A 21548-nucleotide genomic window follows, 5' to 3' on the forward strand; every position below is an offset into this window, starting at 1 on the left:
ATACTACAAAGCATCTTGGAATAAAGCTCAGTAGAATCATAAGGTGTATTCCAATCCAATCCAATCCACTTTATTTATAGAGCACATTTAAAACAACAGTGTTGAACCAAAGTGCTGTACACTCAGTAACAAAATACTAAAATAAACAAGAGAAAAAAAACATCAGACAATAAAGAGGACAACCTTTGACACAATGCCTGGAGGAAACAGCAGCTTCTCAATCTGAATTTTCAAACGCCAAGGAGAACAAGTGCGTTTTCAAACGTGATTTAAACACAGGCAGGGTTTGTTTGAGATGCTCTAACATGGGGTGGAGGCTCGTTCCACAGTGTGGGCGCTATGAAGGAAAAGGATCTATCTCCTTGGGTTTTCAGCTTTGTTGCTGGGACCTTAAGGAGTGACTGGTCAGTAGACCTCAAGACCCTTAGCTTTATTGGGAGGTAGAAGCTCTGATATGTACAATGGTGCCAGCCCATTTAAAGACTTGACGACAAACATTAAAGTCTTAAACTGAATCCTGTAACGAACAGGGAGCCATTGTAGGGAGGCAAGAATCGGGGAGATGTGACCATATTTCCGTGCCCCTGTTAAGAGGCGAGTGGACGCGTTTTGGACTAACTGTAGTTGTGACAAGCAGGCTTGGCTAATGCCAACATAAAGTGCATTACAGTAATCATGACGGGTTGAGATAAAAGCATGGATAAGACGTTCAAAATCAGAAAGGGTTACAGCAGACTTTACTTTGGCTAAGAGCCTCAGCTGATAAAAGCTGGATTTAACAACAGAGTTAACTGTGTCATTTTTAGATTTGAGCTAAAAAAGCATTATTTTACACTTTGGGCAATTCAAAAATAGCAGATATACAAGCTCATAGCGCGGCACAGAGTGCTGCGCTACGAGCTTGTAGATCTGCTATTTTTGAAAATGTGTGCAACTTTGAATATATATATTTTTAAAGCAAACATTTTTAATTCAAATCTTTGCTTCTGGGGGTCCCTGGAACAAACTATTTTGATGGGGGTCCGCGGCCAAATACATATAATTTTGGGGGTCCTTGACATGAAAAAGATTGAGCATATAGAAACATACGTTTTTCAGAATACTGTTGAGATTTAGCAGACATGTAGAATAGGCTTCAGGTCTCAATAGGTTAATACATTAACCAATTGAGCCACCACCAAAGCGTGGTCCGGAGACCACCAGGGGTCCTTGGTAAAAATTCCTCAACCGCCTTCACTCCATCGGACTCTCTGCTTCTGTTTCACACTGGTTTCAGTCCCACCTCTCCAACTAGAACCGAGTGCGCATCCTTGGGATGGAAACAATCCCAGACACACCCTGTCACCTGCGGTGTCCCCCAAGGATCCGTACTCGGCCCCACCCTGTTCACCCTCTACATGCTTCCCCTTGGCCATGTCATCAGCCAGTATGGAATCTCTCCTTTCACTGCTATGCTGATGACATCAAACTATATCTCAAGATTGCCCAGCTTTTGCCCAGCACTCTGAGATTCGCAAGAATGTAAAGGGCTTTATATATAAAATGCATTATTATTATTACCCTTATTTTTTTTGAGAATGTGTCGATTTTATTTGACTTGTGGGCGACACTCACGTTCGCAATGTTGATGAGGTCAGGGTTCCTTGAGGGAGTTCTAAATGGACCCTTACACGTCTTTAACTCTGAGCGTATACAAATGAACCCAAATGGTCCCATTAGTATACGCTCACAGTTATGGGGGTTTTACTGAACTTAAAAAACCTCCGAGAACCACTGAAGTTAACCCTAGCATGGCTGATATTCCAGTTATTGCATGTAGTGTATAGGACTGTGGAAAGTTGGAGATTCAAGTGGGAGATAATCTGACGACCTGACCTCAGTATCACCTGCAGAAGGTCAGGGATGGGACTTTGACTCGTAGAATGTTGAATGCTGAATCATGGCAAACATCCTCACACTTCCTCATACTTCAAAGCAAATTGCCAACACTTTTTCTTTAGACAAAAACTGAACAGAAGGAACACCAAAATGGCACAGATTTTGCTCCAAGGTCTCGGGACGCTCACGGTGAAAAAAATGAATTCCCATGGTGACCCGCTGCGTTATAGGGAGTTGTTTGGACATGCACTGTCATATCTTGCGGCCAAATGTGATGAGTTATTTCATTTTATCAATACAGTTCTTGGTAACTTTTTAACTGATTGTCCTACACACTTGTGGGCGACATCTTTGGACTCAGAGTCACGGTTCTTCACTGGTGTTACTTAGCTCCACCCCCATTTCTGATTGGTTCATCGATGTCTGATCTTTTGCCATAACGATTTATGAGTCGCCTCATTGGACTCGGCCGAGATTCCTTGTCCTTCATTGGTGTGATTGACGGGGGAGATGATCAGAGGAGCAGAGTTTTTGCCATTATGGTTGTTACATGGGCCGAAGAATGGGTAGAGTTTCTCAGTGAAGGCGCAGCCAGTGAAAGAGCAGAGATGAACTCTGGCCTCCACATCATGAAAGGAGACCAGACCCTCTTCATAATCCACAAACACACCCACTTTCTGGAGCTTCTCTCTTACAGGGAGGAGGGCGCCAGGGTAGCCAGTAAGAGCCTTGTACTCATTTCCATTCCTCAACCATATAGCCCAGTAACCATTGATGGGCTTCAGTTTGATCGTTCCCTTCCTGTTTATGGACTCTCTGGCCACTCCTAACTCCCAGAGAGTCTTCCCTCTAACTTGAACCTCGTAGTAAAACCTTCCAGAGGAGAAGCTTTCTTTTCCTAAGACACAGGCACTATGCGAGAATCTCTCGGTGTTGTCCGGGAGATTCTTCTTTACGTCTCCACAACTCACTTGTTTTCCATCCTCAGACAGGGTGAGATAGGGACTTGCTGTATCAGGGTCCAGAGTTACATCCACTGCATATTGCTGGATCCTCCTCATCAGGTCAACATCACACAGCCTCTTCTCCATCTCCTGACTGAGGGTCTTCTCCAGCTGAGCCACAGCTGTCCTCACAGCCCCCACATGTGAATACGGATGGACATTGACCTTTGTCCAGTCCTTGATGGATGGAGGGGTGTCGACGGATGTCAATTTCTGGAGGTGGTCATTAGTTTGTGAACGCTGTGTAAGCTCAGAGTCTCTCTTCTCTAACTTAGTGATTTCCTGTTGCAGCTCTTTGATGAAGCCTTCAGTCTGTTTCTCTGTTGCTTTCTGTTTCTCTTCAATCATATCAATGAGCTCAGCCTGGCTTCTCTGAATACAGCTGATCAGAGCAGTGAATACCTGCACACTGTCCTCTATCTCTCTGTCTGCATCTTTCTTGCTGAGCTCTACTGAGTGTTTGATCTCCTGAATCTTCAGTTGTCTGTCCTGGATCATCTGATGAATTTCAGCCCCTGTCTTCTTTTCATATTCTGCTTTCAACTTTTGACTCCTGAACTGATCAACCACCTCAGAAATAAATGTATTGATCGATACGTCTGGTCTCTGATCAAAGGTTTTGTTACATAACGGACACTGACAAACATCCTTACTGTCCCAGTAATATGTGATACAGGCTTTACAGTAGTTGTGTCCACATGGAATGGCTATTGGATCGGTGAACAGATCCAGACAGATAGAACACTGGAACTGCTCTTCAGAATGGCGAATGTTGGCAGACACCATTTCTACACGCCAAGAATACAAAGTGAAAGTGTGAAACACTGGAAATGTATTGTTAAAAACTACTCGAAACTGGTTAAACTAGGAACTGTCACAGTGATGTCTAAGAACTCTCAATATGTGGTGTCTCACTATGTGATCCAGGAACGTGTGTGGTGTGAATGTAGGTGGAGTGTTCGGTTCTACAGGTTTGGCCTTCCCTATCTACTCTACTCGAAGAGAACGTGAGGTCCAGATCCCTTTCACAAATGCCCTCCCCCTCTGTTTGATCGCCCTTTATAAACTGAGCTTCTCGAATCTCACGTAATCAAATATGACGTCTGTCGTGCCCCAAAAAAAAACAGCTGGACAAAGGGAGCCGTGACGTCACCCATTGGCCTCTACAGACCCGCTTTGAAGCCACTATTTCAGCTAATTCAAAGCCACCATCTTGGAATGTCCGGTCCCGAATGGAACCGTAAAACGAATGCTATTGGGTGGAAGGAGAGTGAGGAACGGGTCTTATATGATAATATAATTGAAAGAAGACTGAAAACATAGCACATATATGTTCATGTGCATATATGGGACAGACCGACTTCAAACTTGGCCCGCGCAGGTAGTGTTGTGCCTGCGGTGCCCGTCGTCGAGTAGTTTGGATATCCAGCTGTCCAGAGCCGCTGATCCAACCAATATGCCCATATACGGGCATTCCAATATATGGGCATATACTCATGACATCAGGGATAGGGCTGCCAAGTCTCACCCTTTGAGACTTGGCAGTCTCAAAGGGCCTCTCACTTTATAGAAGTGAGGGCCTCTCACTTCTATAAAGTCTATCTATCTATTTTCGTGGTTATATGATATCAAGGCAATAAAGCGATGTAAATATTATATAAACTGCAGACCATCTGCCACTCTTAGTTCTTTTAGATCGCCTTTTTTGCAGTTTGCCACTGCCTTTTACACAGTTATTTCCCTTTAATATTAACCACTTCAGCCTTATGTACTTTGGCTATTTGAAAATAGCTAATTTACAAGGTTTGCATGTCTGCTATTATGGTGTCTATGGGTTTCTATTTACTGTTCAGTATTTAGATCCGGTCTAAAGCCCGCCTACTATATCTGGTAATTTCCACACACACACACACACACACACACACACACACACACACACACACACACACACACACACACACACACACACACACACACACACACACACACACACACACACACACACACACACATGCAAACATAGAGACCGTTTCCGTATCCGGAACATAGTGCTAGTCACTTTGGACGTCTTTTGCTTTCTTAGTTTCATTAATAAGAACAATCTAACTGCTTCACAGTGGTGCTGGCTACAACAACACTGGTTTAAATTTGATTTTTTTCACGCACAGGTAAACAAATAAAAAGCATATTTCATGGCCAGAAATGTTTGCAAGATGGCGGATTGGACCTTTACATGAAACAATAAGCCTAGGAAACACATTATATAAGGATAAAGACTAAAAAAGTAAAACAGAAAAAAATGGTAAAATGACATAAAACAATGAATAATAAATAACACGACAAATTGCAAATTTAGCAGATCTGCAAGCTCACAACGCTTTGCGATGTGACACGTTGTGAGCCTGTAGATATGATAATTTTTAATTACTTTTTTTTTACAATGGAGAATTTTGAGCGCAGATGCAGAGTTGGTCCTTCCTTAATTACAGCCAACTGGAAACAGGTGCTCTTTGGAGGTTATGACATACTAAATAGTATAGGGTTATGAAAGTTTTGCCACGCCATGTTAGAATAAAGGCTTTTTAAATATGTTTTCAACTGGACAGTGTGCCTCGGACTCTTTTTGAGTTTGCGTCCGCTAAGTACTTACATGCTTTCTTTCTTTTTACCCTTTTTTCATTATGCCAATTATTTCCTCCCCACACACATTTGTTGAGTTGCAGTGGTGGAAAAATAACTCACATTTTTTATATAAGTAAAAGCATCAATACTTCAATGCAGAAATACTCTGTTTAGGGTACGCTCTCACCAAAAGTTGGCTGGCCGCTGTTAAACGCAGGTTGTGCGCGGCCACATTTTTTTGCAGCCAGCGGATTCTAAAAAACGCTGTGACGCACCTGTCACTCACATTCAAGACCGTCCCCGAAGCCCGCACCGCCACTAGACACTAGCCACTAGACAAAAAAAAAATGCCTTTGCACTTTCACACTTGGGGTTCGTACATCTACATACACATTCAGATTTAAAATATAAAGTACATACCCCATGGCCACGGATGTTACAATCATGTACGGGCCCTCATAAGTATCCGTATCTTCCGTATTGTTCAATAAAAAGCATTTTAATCCAATCAGTGGTCATTTTCTCCGTATGCTTTCAACTGCGCGACCCTAGCGGTTGAGAGGTGTATTGCACTGTTGGTACATTATAACTCTGTGGGAAATTGGCCACCAATCGGATTAAAATGTTTTTTTATTGAACAATACGGAAGATACGGGTACTTCTGAGGGCCCGTACATGATTGTAAAATCCATGGCCACGGGGTAAGCACTTTATATTTTAAATCTGAATGTGTATGTACAGTAGATGTACGAACCCCAAGTGCAAAAGTGAAGACTATTTTTAACTGACAAGGCTATTAAATATATAGTTAGAGTAATATTATTACACTAAATATATTATTACACTAACCTAAAGCCTTTGCGACCGCACTGACTTGTAACCAGGCCAGTTCTTTAATGTCAGTCATATGGAACTCTTTCATGGTCAAATCATAAAGTACTGGGTGAGATGCAACAGCTACAACCAGTTGGTCCACTGAGAGCAACATGTTGCTTCCTGAGTCTTGCGACGGTCCGCCTTCGACTCATCCGATTGGACAGAGGGGGAAAATCAGCTCCTGCCTCCAGCAGTTTTATGCTTCTTCGTGTAGAGCGGATAAACGCAAGGTCTGCGCGACAAGCGGGAAAATCTGCTCTTGCGTGAATCCACGCATTTGCATTGACAAAGCATTGGCAGATTTTGCCCCAGAGGTAAAATAAAAGTGCGGTGGGAGCGTACCCTTACAAGTACAAGTCTGGTATTCAGGATTTACTTGAGTAAAAGTACAAAAGTAGTGGCAAAATGTACTTAAAGTACCAAAAGTAAAAGTACTCATTATGAAGACATCTTCCATTTAATGTTTTCAAACTGTAGCCTATAAAATCATTGGAAAATAGCAGATCTACAAGCTCACAACGTGTCGCATCGCGACGCGTTGTGAGCTTGTAGATCGGCTATTTTCATACAGCCAAAGTCTATAGGGCTGAAGTGGTTAGTGTATGTTTCATTTGTAATCATATTTTAAATCTACAAAGTAACTAGTAACTACAGTTTTTAGTGGAGTAAAAACACAATATGTGTCGCTGAGATGTAGTGGAGTAGAAGTAAAAGTATAGAACATTGGAAATACTCCAGTAAAGTAAAAATACTTCAAAATTGTACTTAATTACAGTACTTGAGTACATGTACTTCGTTACTTTACGCCACTGGTGAGCTGTCACTGCTGTTTTATCCCACTGACTCACCTATACCAGTGAGGAGCCCCCACCGGGAGGACGAGGAGCCTTTTTCCTACTCCTCCCGACCATCACTCCCCATAGAAAGGTGCCTCCCCCAGCCGGTAGGAGTACATGCAGTGGAAAGGAACTAAGTACAGTTTTTAAGTACTGTACTTAAGTACAATGTTGAGGTATTTGTACTTTACTTGAGTATTTCCAATTTCTAATACTTTTACTTCTACTCCACTACATCTCGGATCCAAATATTGTACTTTTACTCCACTACAATTATTTGAAAACTTTAGTTACTAGTTACGTAGATTCTGATTATTATTACAAAACATACATTAACCACTTCAGCTCTGTATACATTTCGGCCATTTGAAAATAGCCGATCTACAAGCTCACAATGCGTTCCAATGCGACACATTCTGAGCGTAGATCGGCTATTTTCAAAATAATTGTATCCATTTGAAAACTTGTGAAATGGGACATTAATGAGTACTTTTACTTTTGGTACTTTTTAAGCACATTTTGATGCCAATACTTTTGTACTTTTACTCAAGTAAATTTTGAATTCCAGACTTGTACTTGGAACAGAGTATTTCTGCATTGCAGTATTGATACTTTTACTTAAGTAAAGCAAATTGAGTAGTTTTTTCCACCACTGCAAATATCACCCTCCCGCGAACGTCGGCCCAATTGTGATCATACAGACGCTTGACAAAGCCGGAGTGGATTCGAACCCTCAACCTCCATGGTAGTGGGCACTTTATCACTGCGCCACCCGGGCACTACTTACATGCTTTCTACTGAAAGAAATGAAATGCAACTCTGTTTAGGGCACGGTCACACCGCACTTTTATTTTACCTATGGGCGGAATCTGCCAATGCTTTGTATATGCAAATGCGTGGATTCATGGTCTTATGCGCATCTTTCCGCTTGTCGCGCACCTCTTGCGTTTATGCACTCTATGCTGCTTTTCCCCCTCTGTCCAATCGGGTGAGTGGAAGGCGGACCGTCCCAAGACTCAGGAAGCGACATGGTGCTATAGCGATAGAGCAACCTGCGTTTAACAGCGGCCAACCATGTTTTGGTGGGACCGCGCCCTTAGTATGTCTTTTTTCTTTCCTTTCATTTTGAGGGGGAAAAGTTGACAAGACATTTTGAAAACAATGTCCACCATTAATGTGGTTAAGAAACATTATTATTTAATTACATTGTTAAAGAGTGATATTTTCAAACATAAATATCAAACGATAAAAATATCAGACAAAAGGAATTGCAACATATCCCCACCCATAGATAGATAGATAGATAGATAGATAGATAGATAGATAGATAGATAGATAGATAGATAGATAGATAGATCAGTGGGTCTCAAACTTTTTCATGTCAAGGACCCCTAAATTGACACTTATTAGACCGCGGACCCCCATTTCAAAAGATATGCCTCAGGGACCCCATAAGAGAAGATTTTTTTACGGCTCTAGCAGTGATTCTGAACCATTTTAATTTCAAGGATCACCAGTTTGACATGCATTAGGGCTACAGACCCCCATTTAATGGCATTTCTATTACTTGGACCGCAATTTATATTGTAAAATCAATGTTAATTTAACTCTGAGAGCGTACAACTGGAACCAAATGGACCCGTTAGGGTCCATTTGGTTCCATCAGAGTTACAGATCCATAAGGGTCCATTTGGTGCCTTATCTATCATTTAGCTGGGGACCACCTGGAACTCCCTCAAGGACCCCTGGGGGTCCCCGGACCCCACTTTGAGAACCAATGAGATAGATAGATAGATAGATAGATAGATAGATAGATAGATAGATAGATAGATAGATAGATAGATAGATAGATAGATAGAACATACAAAAATAATGACCAGAGAGAGGGTATCAAAAGCAAAAGCATGGACCCCCCCCCCAACCCGCAAGTAAATCCGGCCCATCCTTCATCATCCTCATCATCATGGTCCAACGTTACTGAGTCTTTTTGTCTGCAGCGTTCTGTTGGAAACACAGACGCACACGCACGCACGCACGCACACACACACACACACACACATCCAGGATCAGCACATTTCAATGTAGATCAGTGTTTCCCAAACGCTGGCTCCGGACCCATGCATTGTTGAGGTCACTACGGCGTGATTTGGGAACGTACGGGACCGGTTGGCAAACCCCGCCCCCCGAGTGGAACGAGGAGATTTTAGAATGCAGGAGCAGCTCTGTTAACCCCCTCATCCCTGTGATAATGATATAGAACATAGATGATAATATATAGAATATATTGAGATAATGATTATTCTGGAATTGGTCGCTTTCATTGCCGTTTCCTCAGCTGAAAACCATCCGTTCCTTTTCTTTATTTCAATGGATTAAGGCAGTGGTTCTCAAACCTTTTGTCGAGGACATGTCAAGGACCCCCAAATTGAAACTTATTAGCCTGTGGACCCCCATTTCAAAAGATATGCCAGGGACCCCCATAAGAGAAGTTTTTTTACGGCTCTAGCAGTGATTCTCAACCATTTTAATTTCAAGGACCTCCAGTTTGACATGCATTAGGGCAACAGACCCCCATTTAATGGCATTTCTATCACTTGGACCGCAATTTATATTGTAAAATCTATGTCAATTTAACTCTGAGAGTGTACAAATGGAACCAAATGGACCCGTTAGGGTCCATTTGGTTCCATTTGTACATTTGTTCATTTGTTCCATTTGTTCATTTAGTCCATTTGTCCATTTGTTCCATTTGTACACTCTGAGAGTTACAGACCCATAAGAGTCAATTTGGTTCCTAGCTGGGGACCCCCTGGAACTCCCTCAAGGACTTCTGGGGGTCCCCGGACCCCACTTTGAGAACCAATGATATACAGTATCTCACGTGAGTAAGTACTGTACTCGACTATTCCTGCCAAACATTTGAACGGTACATATACTGCAAACCGTAGAGGAGATTTGGGCATGTGAGAACGCCTCTCCTACCGCACGAATGCACAAAAGCTGTTTTTCATATTGTGTTTCTTTTAGTAACAGTGTCCTGTCACTAACTGCTTGGCATAACATACTGCAAGGCCCACCTATGTACTGTACCTCTCAAGCAGGCCTGATTCAGCCAGTGGAGACAGTCGGGGGCGGGGTTTGCCAATCGGTCCCGTACGTTCCCAAATCACGTGTCACTACTACTTCTGGACCCCCTGACCCCAAAGGACCCCCCACATGGAGAACCTAGAGTGCACAAGTTGAACCAAATGGACCCTTATGGTCTATTTGGTTCCATAAGTACACTCTAAGAGGTACGCACCTGTAATACCAACGCCATCAATACCATTGTCTATCAATACAATGCTCTATCAATCTGGGGACCCCTAGGGGTCCTTGGGGGGTTCCAGGTAGCTAGGTAGCTGTGGCAGATTTGTCTGGTTTCCAGGCTAGGTTCCAAGGGGTCCCCATCAGCTAATATATAGCATTAACATTAGCATAATTTTAACCACTTTATCCATTTATACATTGGCCATTCAAAAATAGCAGATCTATAAGCTTTACCACCAGTACAAGCTTGCTATTACAAGCAAACTATTACAGCAAGCTATTACATTCTAGATCTGCTTTTTTTGAAAAAACATTTGTGCAAATATTTGAAAATATATATATTTTTAAAGGGAACATTTGTAACTCAAATCTTTGCTTCTGGGGGGTCCCTGGAACAACATATTTTGAGATGGGGGTCTGAGGACAATATACATACATTTTGGGGGTCCTTGACATGAAATAATAGAACCACTGATATAGCAACATACGTTTTTCAGAAAACAGTTTTAAAAGACATGTTGTAGAATCCCCCATTAGCAAAGATTTGAGTTACAAATGTTTGCTTTAAAAAAGATACACGTATTCAAAAGATTTGCACACATTTTCACGACTTTTCAAAAATAGCAGATCTACAAGCTTGTAGCGCGGCGCTCGGTGCCGCGCTACGAGCTTGTATATCTGCTATTTTTGAATAGCCAAAGAAATCTAAAAATGACAGCTTCTTTTCCGGTCTAAAATGGGTTAAACGAGTTCATGATCCCTGTACCTCGTGCTGTTTACATCTGTCTGTGGCCGCGGCAAGCTGGTTCAGCAGGGTCACCAAGCGACGCATAACACTGAGGAGAGGAGAGGAGAGGAGGGGAGGGGAGGGGAGGGGAGGGGAGGGGAGGAGAGGAGAGGAGAGGAGAGGAGAGGAGAGGAGAGGAGAGGAGAGGAGAGGAGAGGAGAGGAGATGAGTCACTGATGATGTCAATGATATAGTGAAAGAGGTTGTTGTTATATCATAGAACGATACAATTCAATTAATGGTCCCATTTGTACACTGCAATTCAGAACCCCGGCCTAATGGACCTCCTGGGAGTCCCCGGACCGCACTTTGAGAACCATATAGTGTTAGATGACTTACAGCCAGAGGAACAGAGAGAAGCCAGAGATGTAGAGGTTCCTCTGGGATCTGAACAGCTTCATGTGCAGATGGTCGAACAGGTTGGGATTCAGCTTGGCCTCCTGCTGATGCTGTGGTCCTGAGTACTTCTGGACCTCACGCACTGCATCTACACAACACAACACATACAGTACACAATGTAATACATACCTACTACACAACACAACACAACACATACAGCACACAATTTAACAAACACGTACTGCATCTACACAACACATACAGTACATAATGTGATAATGAACACCACTGCATCTATTCCGGAATTCTAAATGTACTTGAGTAAAAGTACAAAAGCATTGGCTTCAAAATGTACTTAAAGTACCAAAAGTAAAAGTACTCATTATGCAGAATGTTCTATTTCAAGTTTTCAAATGCCAATCTTTTGAAAATAGATAAACAATGCATCGCGATGCAACACGCTTGCTTGAGCAAGCAGCTCAAGCACCCCGGCAATAACATGACATAAGTGAACAACATGACTCAAAAGTCCATTCCATAAATCAGTGTTATTGAACACCCTTTATGTCTGTGTGTTGGTTGAAAATATATTGAACCAATGAAAAGTATTACAAAGAGCTTCTAACAAAACCAGCTAACTCCATTGTCTCCTCAAACCACCAAAGGGGGGTGGAGTTAGCTGGTTTAGCTGACTCCAGGCTCCACCCCCTTTTGACCTCCAACCTCATTGTGAGCTTGGAGGTCCATTCACCTGTTCTTATCAATGATGAACAAAACCTCCTAACTCCACTTTTTGTTTAGTTTTTGTCATTTCCTGAAAAATGAACATTTTGGAGAACAGCAGAAATATAGAGTAGTGATAAAGAATTGGTTTTGACTTTACCTACGAACAGGATGATGAGCACCAGGATCATAGCGAAGAAAACTCTGTTCCAGTACGGAGTCAGCCAACTCCACACTCTCCAGTTAAACACAGAGCGCCACCTACAGGACAGAAGAACATTCTATTCCAGCATGCTAACTTTCCAGGAATAGAAAAAAAGGCTGTAGATTCTATTCGCTGGGAAGCCCCATGGATGATTGTGGTATACTGTACCTCCTGGCAGAGAAGAAGGGCAGACACAGGACGAGGATGAGGAAGATCTCCACGTAGAGGAAGAAAGCCACGGCCGTCCACTGGACACTCATACTGACACGCCGACACACTGACTGACTGACTGGCAAGACAAGACAACAGACAATAACACATTAATGTTAAAATCTCTGTGTGATAAGAACTTTTTCTATTTTACATTAACCACTAACCGAACCCTAGCATCCCTATGGGGGAACATTTGCCAAAAACAGCAGATCTACAAGCTGTAGATCTGCTATTTTGGTCGAACAGATTTGGTGTAGAGGGGAAAAAAGAGAAGACCAAGGACAAAGCCAACGGTCAAGTTTACTAATTATTGAGGGTTATTAAGTGGTTAAAAAAACATGTCTGGGGGCTCACAAAAGCCTGAGTAGACGATTGAATGACCCATTTAAAAAAAAAAAAAAGTGAAATGTCCCTTTAAGTTAATGCTCTACTTCATCATACAAGAGTGTTGTGCAAAAGTAGCAAGAATAGCCGATCTACAAGCAGCGGTGACCAACATGTCCAGCATTTTATGCTATACTGTAGTTGCACATTTTGCTGGGGACCCCCTGGAACCCCCCCTCAAGGACCCCTGGGGGTCCCCAGACCTCACTCTGAGAACCACTGGATTAAAGGAGTGTAATGTGATGCAGGAAATAGTCAGAAACAGAGGGCAGGTCAAGGAGCTGTTTGCTACCAGGGCAAAGGAGGGCAGAACTGGACAAACAAGTAAAGCTTATTTCCATCAATCAAGTACCACTTTAACCATTATTTTATACTTTGTCTTTGGCTATTCAAAAATAGTAGATATACAAACTCATAGCGCGGCACAGAGTGCCGCGCTATGAGCTTGTAGGTCTGTACTATGAGCTTGTAGATCTGCTATTTTTGAAAAATCGTGAATATATGTGCAAATCTTTGAATATATATATATTTTTTTTAAAAGCGAACATCTTTAACTCAAATCTTTGCTTCTGGGGGGTCCCTGGAAAAACATTGTGAGATGGGGGTCCACGGCCAAATATCATTTTGGGGGTCCTTGACATGAAAATTTATTTAGAAGACATTTGTAGAATCCCCTAGAAGCAAAGATTTGAGTAACAAATGTTCGCTTTAAATATATGAATTATAAATTCAAAGATTTGAGATTTGAAAATAGCAGATCTACAAGCTCATAGAGCGGCACTTGGTGCCGCGCTATGAGCTTGTAGATCTGCTATTTTTGAATATAGCCAAAGAAACCTTAAAATGACACACAGATGCGTTCCCGGTCTTAATGGGTTAAAAGTGTCCTATAATAACAATATCAGCAACAATAACACTCCACAGAAATAATCCACTGAAAGCCTCCATCCACAGCCTCACCATCAGACCTCCAACCGAAAAGTTTCCTTACCTCTGATCAAAGTTATAGGAGTCCCTTGAACCAAACTATAGTTCTATAATAACGCATGGGGTCGGGTGTTTGAAGACGTGAGGGCCTTGCAGAGTGCCAGAAGCTTGAACAGACTGCCGAACCACACAATCACCACCTGTCCCCTGTACAGGCCCTCAGAGGCCGGCCTCTTCCAAGGGCGTGGCTACACAGCACCAGTGGTGTTTAAAGTAACTAAGTACATTTACTCAAGTACTGTACTTAAGTACAATGAGGTATTTTTTACTTTACTGGAGTATTTCCAATTGCCTATGCTTTTACTTCTACTCCACTACATCTCAGAGGCAAATATTGTACTTTTACTCCACTACACTTATTTGAAAACTTTAGTTACTGATTACTTTGCAGATATAAATTATTACATTATAAAACATACATCAACCACTTTAGCCCTATTTTATACATGGGCTATTTGAAAATAGCCAATCTACAAGCTCACAACGCATCGCATCGCGACACGTTGGGAGCTTGTAGATCTGCTATTTTCAAACATTTCAGTACTTTTACTTTTGGTACTTTAAGTACATTTTGATACTAATACTTTTGTACTTTTACTCAAATCAATTTTGAATTCCGGACTTTTACTTTACGTAACAGAGTACTTCTACATTGTAGAATTGATACTTTTACTTAAGTAAAACATGTGAGTACTTTTTCCACCACTGCACAGCGCTGTGAGTGATGGGACGTTTGAGGACAAAGCCAGTTGTGACACACGCATTCCTTCAGGTCCTCTCATTATCTCATCACTCATCGTGTAGCCTACATCTAGCCTGGCGTAGCTAGACTATATCACTGCGTGGATATGAGTCTGGTGCTTCCATGAGGACGTTTTGTTTCCCAAGGGGCGGGATCAAAACAATGTCCCTCGACGCAATTGGTTAGACCTACAACCAACTACTAATTACAGTCGCCCATATTCGAATACTGGTCCCTGATTGGTGCCCCACGTCTTCTGGAACAGGAAATGGATTCTCTATGGAGCGGTGCCAGACCCAAATCGCAGAGTGCAATTTTTATTTGCACTCGCAGATTCGTCTGGTCCCAGGCTAGCCTACATCACCCCTATATGCATGGTCTGAGACTATCTCATCAAGATAGAATTTAAGTTGTTACCTTTTATTGTGACTATTTTTTAATTACATGTATGACGTTCGAAACCAGAGTTGTAAAGTAACCAAGTACATTTCCTCAAGTACTGTACTCAACTGCAATATTGAGGTATTTTCACTTTACTTGAGTATTTCCAATTATCAATACTTTTACTTCTACTCCACTACATCTCAGAGGCAAATATTGTACTTTTACTCCATTACAATTATTTTTTAAACTTTAGTTACTAGTTACTTTGCAGGTATAAATTATAAATTATTATATTATAAAACATACATTAACCACTTTAGCCCTGTTTTATATATAGGCTATTTGAAAATAGCCGATAGAAATAGAGTAGAAAAAGTAGAAAATGTGAGTACTTATTCCACCACCGTTTGAAACAAAGAAAAGAAAGAAAGAAAGGAAATGTCTGTTCGCCTTAATGGCAAAACACAACTATTGCAGCTATAGCTGTACAAACACAGAACAAGTGTAGCTGGTAGAACTTGATCTCCTCCTCCTGTCCTTAAATGAGACTGTCCTCTGAAAATAAGAACCACCTGACCTACATAATATGACCCGCTCATCTTTGCAACTATAAAGTGGCCCTTTTGCTCATGATGGCAGAACTGACTGTACTGATAAGAAACCAATTATTAAAATCCCAAATATGGGACAGACTTGGGCCGTGCTGCATTTAAAGGGATATTTTACTTTCAAATAAATGTTGGGTCATTTTATCAGCTACTCAGGCTAAGTCAGCCCCCCCCCCCCCCCCCCCGACAGTTTTTAAGTTGCTTGATTTAGTCTTTAGATATTTGATATAAATGTTATCAGACACGCCCCTTTCCTATACAAATCCATTATAACTTCAACCTCCATTTTTAACATGTTAGATTCATCAAAAACATCCATCCTTGGTTCTGGTGACTCATACTGCCCTCCTAATATGCGAGGGGGCCGTGTTTTTTCGATTACTTTTTTCATTCTTATTTTTGATTGTATTAAAAAAAAAATCATTTTCCCCCAAAAATATTAAAAATACATGAAAAAAGTAATTGAATAAACACAGTCTCCTCACGTATTAGAAGGGCAATATCAGTCATCAGAACCAAGGACGGGTGTTTTAGATCAGTGGTTCTCAAACCTTTTCATGTCAAGGACCCCCAAATTGACACTTATTAGCCCGTGGACCCCCATTTGAAAATATAAGCCAGGGACCCCCATAAGAGAAGATTTACGGCTCTAGCAGTGATTCTCAACCATTTTAATTTCAAGAACCCCCAGTTTGACATGCATTAGGCTACGGACCCTATTTAATGGCATCTCTACCTCTGGGACCCCAATTCATATTGTAAAATCAATGTTGATGTAACTCTGAGAGTGTACAAATGGAACCAAATGGACCCGTCAGGGTCCATTTGGTTCCATTTGTACGCTTTCAGAGTTACAGACCCATAAGGGTCCATTTGGTTCCTATCCATCATTTAGTTGGGGACCCCCTGGAACCCCCTCAAGTACCCCTGGGGGTCCCCGGACCCCACTTTGAGAACCAATGTTTTAGATGAATCTAACATGGTTAAAATGGAGTTTGAAGTTACAATGGGTTTGTATAGGAAGGGGGCGTGTCTGATAAAATTAATATCAAATGTCTAAATACTGAATCAAGCAACTTAAAAACTGTCTGGGGGGCTCACAAAAGCCTGAGTAGATGATAAAAGGACCCAATGTTTTGGGGAAAGTGAAATATCCCTTTAATGCCAGACTCAGGACTGCCCCCTAGCAGCCAGTATACAGTTGATGACCTCTCCAGGTTTTCTTCAGAATATGTAACCACTTTAGCCCTGACATCCCAAATGTACTTTTTTTAATGTCTTTGTAGGCAAAAAAAAAAACGAGGAAAAAAAACAACAACAAAGAAAATCAAATGTGAACATTTTGGGAAATGTTTTGAAAATAGCAGTTCTACAAGCTCACAATGCGTCTCAATGCAATACGTTGTGAGCTTGTAGATTTTGTACACGATGATTTAAGATGTTTTTTTGTGTGTGGTTCAGTGGCTCAGTGGTTAAGTGGTTAATGAAGAAACGCTGTCGTTTTAAATGTGTAGCAAAGTGTAATAGACCCTATGTAATAGACCCTATGTAATAGACACTATGGTATATTAGTTAGTGGCCTTGTTATATAATGTGCTTCCAGTGGTGGAAAAAGTACTCACTTTTTTTTTTTAAGTAGCAGTACGTAAAAGTCCGGAATTCAAAATTTACTTGAGTAAAAGTACAAAAGTATTGGCATCAAAATGTACTTAAAGTACCAAAAGTAGAAAGTACTCATTATGCAGAATGTCCCATTTCACAAGTTAAAAAAAAAAAAAAAAATTGAAAATAGCCGATCTAACAAGCTCACAATGCGTTGCATTGCGACGCATTGTGAGCTTGTATATCGGCTATTTTCAAATGTATTAAGGGCTGAAGTGGGTGATGTACAGTATGTTGACTGTGGTGGAGTAAAAGTACAATATTTGCCTCTGATATGTACTGGAGTAGAAGTAAAAGTACTGAAAACTGGAAATACTCCAGTAAAGTAAACATACCTCAAAACTGTACTTAAGTACAGTACTTGAGTAAATGTACTTAGTTACTTTACACCACTGGTTATTGGCCTATGTGTTTCTGCTAATGTTATTGACAACTAATTTTGTATGCGTTGTGAAAAAGTCCATCACAAGCTGACACAATGTGTCAAATCACCAGACGTTGTGAGCTTGTAGATTGGCTATTTTTGCTATTTTTTTTTGCTATTTCTTGATGATAACTACATTGGATGTATTTCCTGAAAAGTAACAGTTTTGGACAACCTCCGTAACTAGTGTCCAGGTAGCTCAGTCGATAGAGCACTCGCCTTTCGACCAATGACAAGGTCATGGGTTCAGGGGCGTCACGGCCATTCACTGTGTGTACGACACGACACCCTCACTCACATAGATCCGTGATTTCATATCCCCCACTTTTTGAAAAAAGAAAAAAAAGAAAAAAAGAATATATATATATATATATATATATATATATATATATATATATATATATATATATATATATATATATGTGTTTTGATAATAAATCGGTAAAATCAGGCAAAAATAAGAATTAAATAACCTAACCCTGAAACCGAAATAAATTAACCAAAACACGAAAAAAAATAACAAAATCCAATTTTGAAAACACAAAATGTGTTTACATTTGACAGTTACAAATGTTTTTCACGATTTTTCAAAAATAGCAGATCTACAAGCTCATGGCGCGGCACTCGGTGCCGCGCTATGAGCTTGTATATCTGCTATTTTGGAATAGCCAAAGTGTAAAATAAGGGGTATAGTCCACCGAAAGTCCACCCCCCCCACCTTCTGAGAGCCCGTGACGTCCCTGCATGGGTTCGCGCCCTGGGCACCGCAGACTCAGTAGCATGGTGTGGATGTGGCAAAATGTATACGGTAAGTACTGGGAGCTGATGGCATGTGTGGCGCCCTACCCCAGCAATCCATCTCCCAGGTGTCTGGTGCATTGTGCAACGGGCAGAGAGTAGACTCCTGCGCTCTGGCTGATACCGACAACAAGCTGATACAAAAACAATCTACCTACTTACTTACTTACTTACTTACTTACTTACTTACTTACTTACTTACTTACTTACTTACTTACTTACTTACTTGTGTATTTATGTAACTGAAATATAGTGAAAAATTGAAAAAATAGTAAGCATGAGTGGACAAAGTACTCCAGTATTCGAGTCAGAGTATAGATACTCCTGGTCTGTCAAATTCTCTGTCAAATTTGTACTTGAGTATTGGAGTACTTTAAGTACTCCAATAAGTTCTTTTAAGTATTCAAACCACAAAGTACATTTTCTTTTCAATATCAATTGAAATGTATCAAAATGTTCAAAAATATCAATAATGGTGAACATAGCAGATCTACAAGATCACAACGCATCACATAACGGCACGTTGTGAACATATAGATCTGTTACTTTCATTATATTTGAAGTGGTTCATTCATAATGTAGCTTTCCCCTAGAAATGTAGTGGAGTCAAAAGTACAATATTTGTCTTTGAAATGTAGAGGACAAAAAATACAATAAAACAAAAACACAACCCCATCACATATCACGTCTTAGAAGGACAATATCAGTCACCAGAATCAAGTACATGTGTTTTCATTGTATCTAACATGGTTAAAATTGAGTTACAATGGGTTTGTATAGGAAGGGGTCTGATAACATTGATATTAAATATCTAAACTTAAAAACTGTCTGGGGTGAAACACTAAAGCCTGAGTAAATGTTAAAATGACCCCAAACATGATTGAAAGTGAACTATCACTTTGAGTACAGTTCTCAAGTACATGTACTTATAGTTAATGTCTACCATTGGGTAAGCATTCATTCATTCATTATGCCTGTAGCTGTTCCAGGGTTCTTAAAAATGAAATAAAAACAATACAAATAAACATTTGAAATAAGTAGTTGACATAATAGTTTGAAATCACCTGTTTTTGTTTGAAGAGAAACAGCCACAAACAAACAAAGAGTTTGTTGCTCAGTTATACTCTTACCAGACTAGTTGTATCAGCAGGACCAGTGTTGCCAGATTTTGCAAGAGAAACAAGCGGCCAGGGCTACAAAAACAGGCCCAAAAGATTGCACATATACAGGGGGGTCATGTGCGCCGGCATGAGGCAAAACGTGGAGGGAAGTCAGAACAAATAGCGAACATATTAGATTAGATATTACACACATGTAGCTCTTCACGGGTTCAAAATGACGGACCCCAAACCCCTGAAATTGGTTCCAAGATCTGAGTGGAGCCGACATAAAAAAAGAAAGACGTACGGGGACGGCACCCATTATTTTATGGACCCGACAAACCTAAAATGCTGTTCTACCACAGTATCAGCCTACAATAAGAGACATTGACCAATCAATGACATCAAATTGCATGTTTTCACCTCGATGAATAAGTAGCTTAATCCATGATCACACATGCCGTGCGCTAGGCTCTATGCACAGCAGCCATATTATCACTTCCTTCACAGGTAATGATACTAATGAAGGCTCTGTTCCATTTAGTGTAGCACAGTGGTTTCCACGACCCCCATAACTCTGAGAGTGTACAAATGGAACATGGAATATGGCAATGGAATATGGCTGCTGTATTCACAGCAGCCATATTATGAAGACATTCACAGGTGTTACCAATGATACTAATGAAGGCTCTGTTCCATTCTGGTCAAACAGAGTCAGGGTGCTGGTATTGTGCATGTTGGCCCACTGGAAACACTATGTTACACCAGTGGGTCTACAGTTGGGGTCCAGGGACCCTCATGGGCTTCCAAATGGCCCCTTACGGGTGTGTAAATCTGAGAGTGTACAAATGGAACCAAATGGACCCTAGAGTTATGGGGGTTGTGGAAACCACTGTTCTAGACTAAATGGAACAGAGCCTTCATTAGTATCATTGGTAACACCTGTGAAGGAAGTGATAATATGGCTGCTGTGCATATAGCCTATTGCGGCGAGAGGCAAGCATGCAGCCATTACTTCAACAACGCAACACAATGGGAAACAATGGGTGCTAAGGAAAATAAATAAATAGACCAGTCAATCGCATTAGTGTCCCCCCAATAGTGGGGCGACATTCAGATCCTTCTGACCCCCCCACACTTTTACCACTTGACCCTACAAACATCTGCTATTTCGAAAATAGCAGATATGCAAACTCACAATGCGACGCGCTGTGAGCACATTTTGTAAACAAATCTTGAAAAAACAAATGAAACATTTAGAATATGTTTGAAACATTTTAACTACACAAATCTTGCATGGCACTAAATATTTTCACATGGGGGTCCGCGGAGGAATTCATTATTAACTTGGGGGTCCTTGACATGAAAAAAAAAGTTTGAGAATCACTGGTTTAAACAACATTAGGACGCAAGCCCAAAATAAACAACTTAAATTTAGGAGCAAACCAAAAAGAAAAAAAGATGAAGGGAAAAAAACTTTACAGAAAAACAAACCCAAAGTTGCTTATAATAAGCAGACATGGCAACACAGTGCAGAACAGGGCTGTGTGGACACGCCCCCACAGCTGCTGCTGAGCAGACATAGGGTAGTTATATTGCCAGTCACTATTCATGGTTTATTATCTATATAAAACTCACATTTAAACTATATTACATTGAATCTGATT

General features: G+C 40.9%; 2 protein-coding genes across 4 annotated transcripts; both read right to left on the bottom strand.

The window, feature by feature from the left end:
- Nucleotides 1-1261: 1261 nt before the first annotated feature.
- On the bottom strand, nt 1262-3668 carry LOC311047071 (nuclear factor 7, ovary-like; the record flags this gene model as incomplete). Its single annotated transcript, XM_084059656.1, has 3 exons — nt 1262-1309; nt 2574-2751; nt 2926-3668. The coding sequence occupies 3 exons, from the start codon at nt 3666-3668 to the stop codon at nt 1262-1264; spliced, it is 969 nt and encodes a 322-aa protein (XP_083915782.1).
- A 4723-nt stretch (nt 3669-8391) lies between these two features.
- Nucleotides 8392-19943, bottom strand: LOC311046561 (B-cell receptor-associated protein 29-like). 3 transcript variants are annotated; one of them, XM_084058951.1, is made up of 6 exons: nt 19912-19943; nt 12748-12868; nt 12535-12635; nt 11652-11799; nt 11292-11361; nt 8392-9217 (listed from the first exon to the last, which is right to left on the bottom strand). In XM_084058951.1, exons 2-6 carry the CDS (start codon nt 12837-12839, stop codon nt 9191-9193), a joined length of 438 nt encoding a protein of 145 aa, XP_083915077.1. In that variant the 5' UTR covers nt 12840-12868; nt 19912-19943; the 3' UTR covers nt 8392-9190. The 3 variants fall into 3 exon arrangements, with proteins under 3 accessions (XP_083915077.1, XP_083915076.1, XP_083915075.1); XM_084058950.1 differs by having other exon boundaries at nt 19846-19940; XM_084058949.1 differs by having other exon boundaries at nt 12748-12864; nt 19846-19918.
- Between the last annotated feature and the right edge of the window lie 1605 nt (nt 19944-21548).

This window comes from Gymnoscopelus microlampas, assembly GCF_963454915.1.
Source record: "Gymnoscopelus microlampas genome assembly, chromosome: 6".
Lineage (NCBI taxonomy): Eukaryota > Metazoa > Chordata > Actinopteri > Myctophiformes > Myctophidae > Gymnoscopelus > Gymnoscopelus microlampas.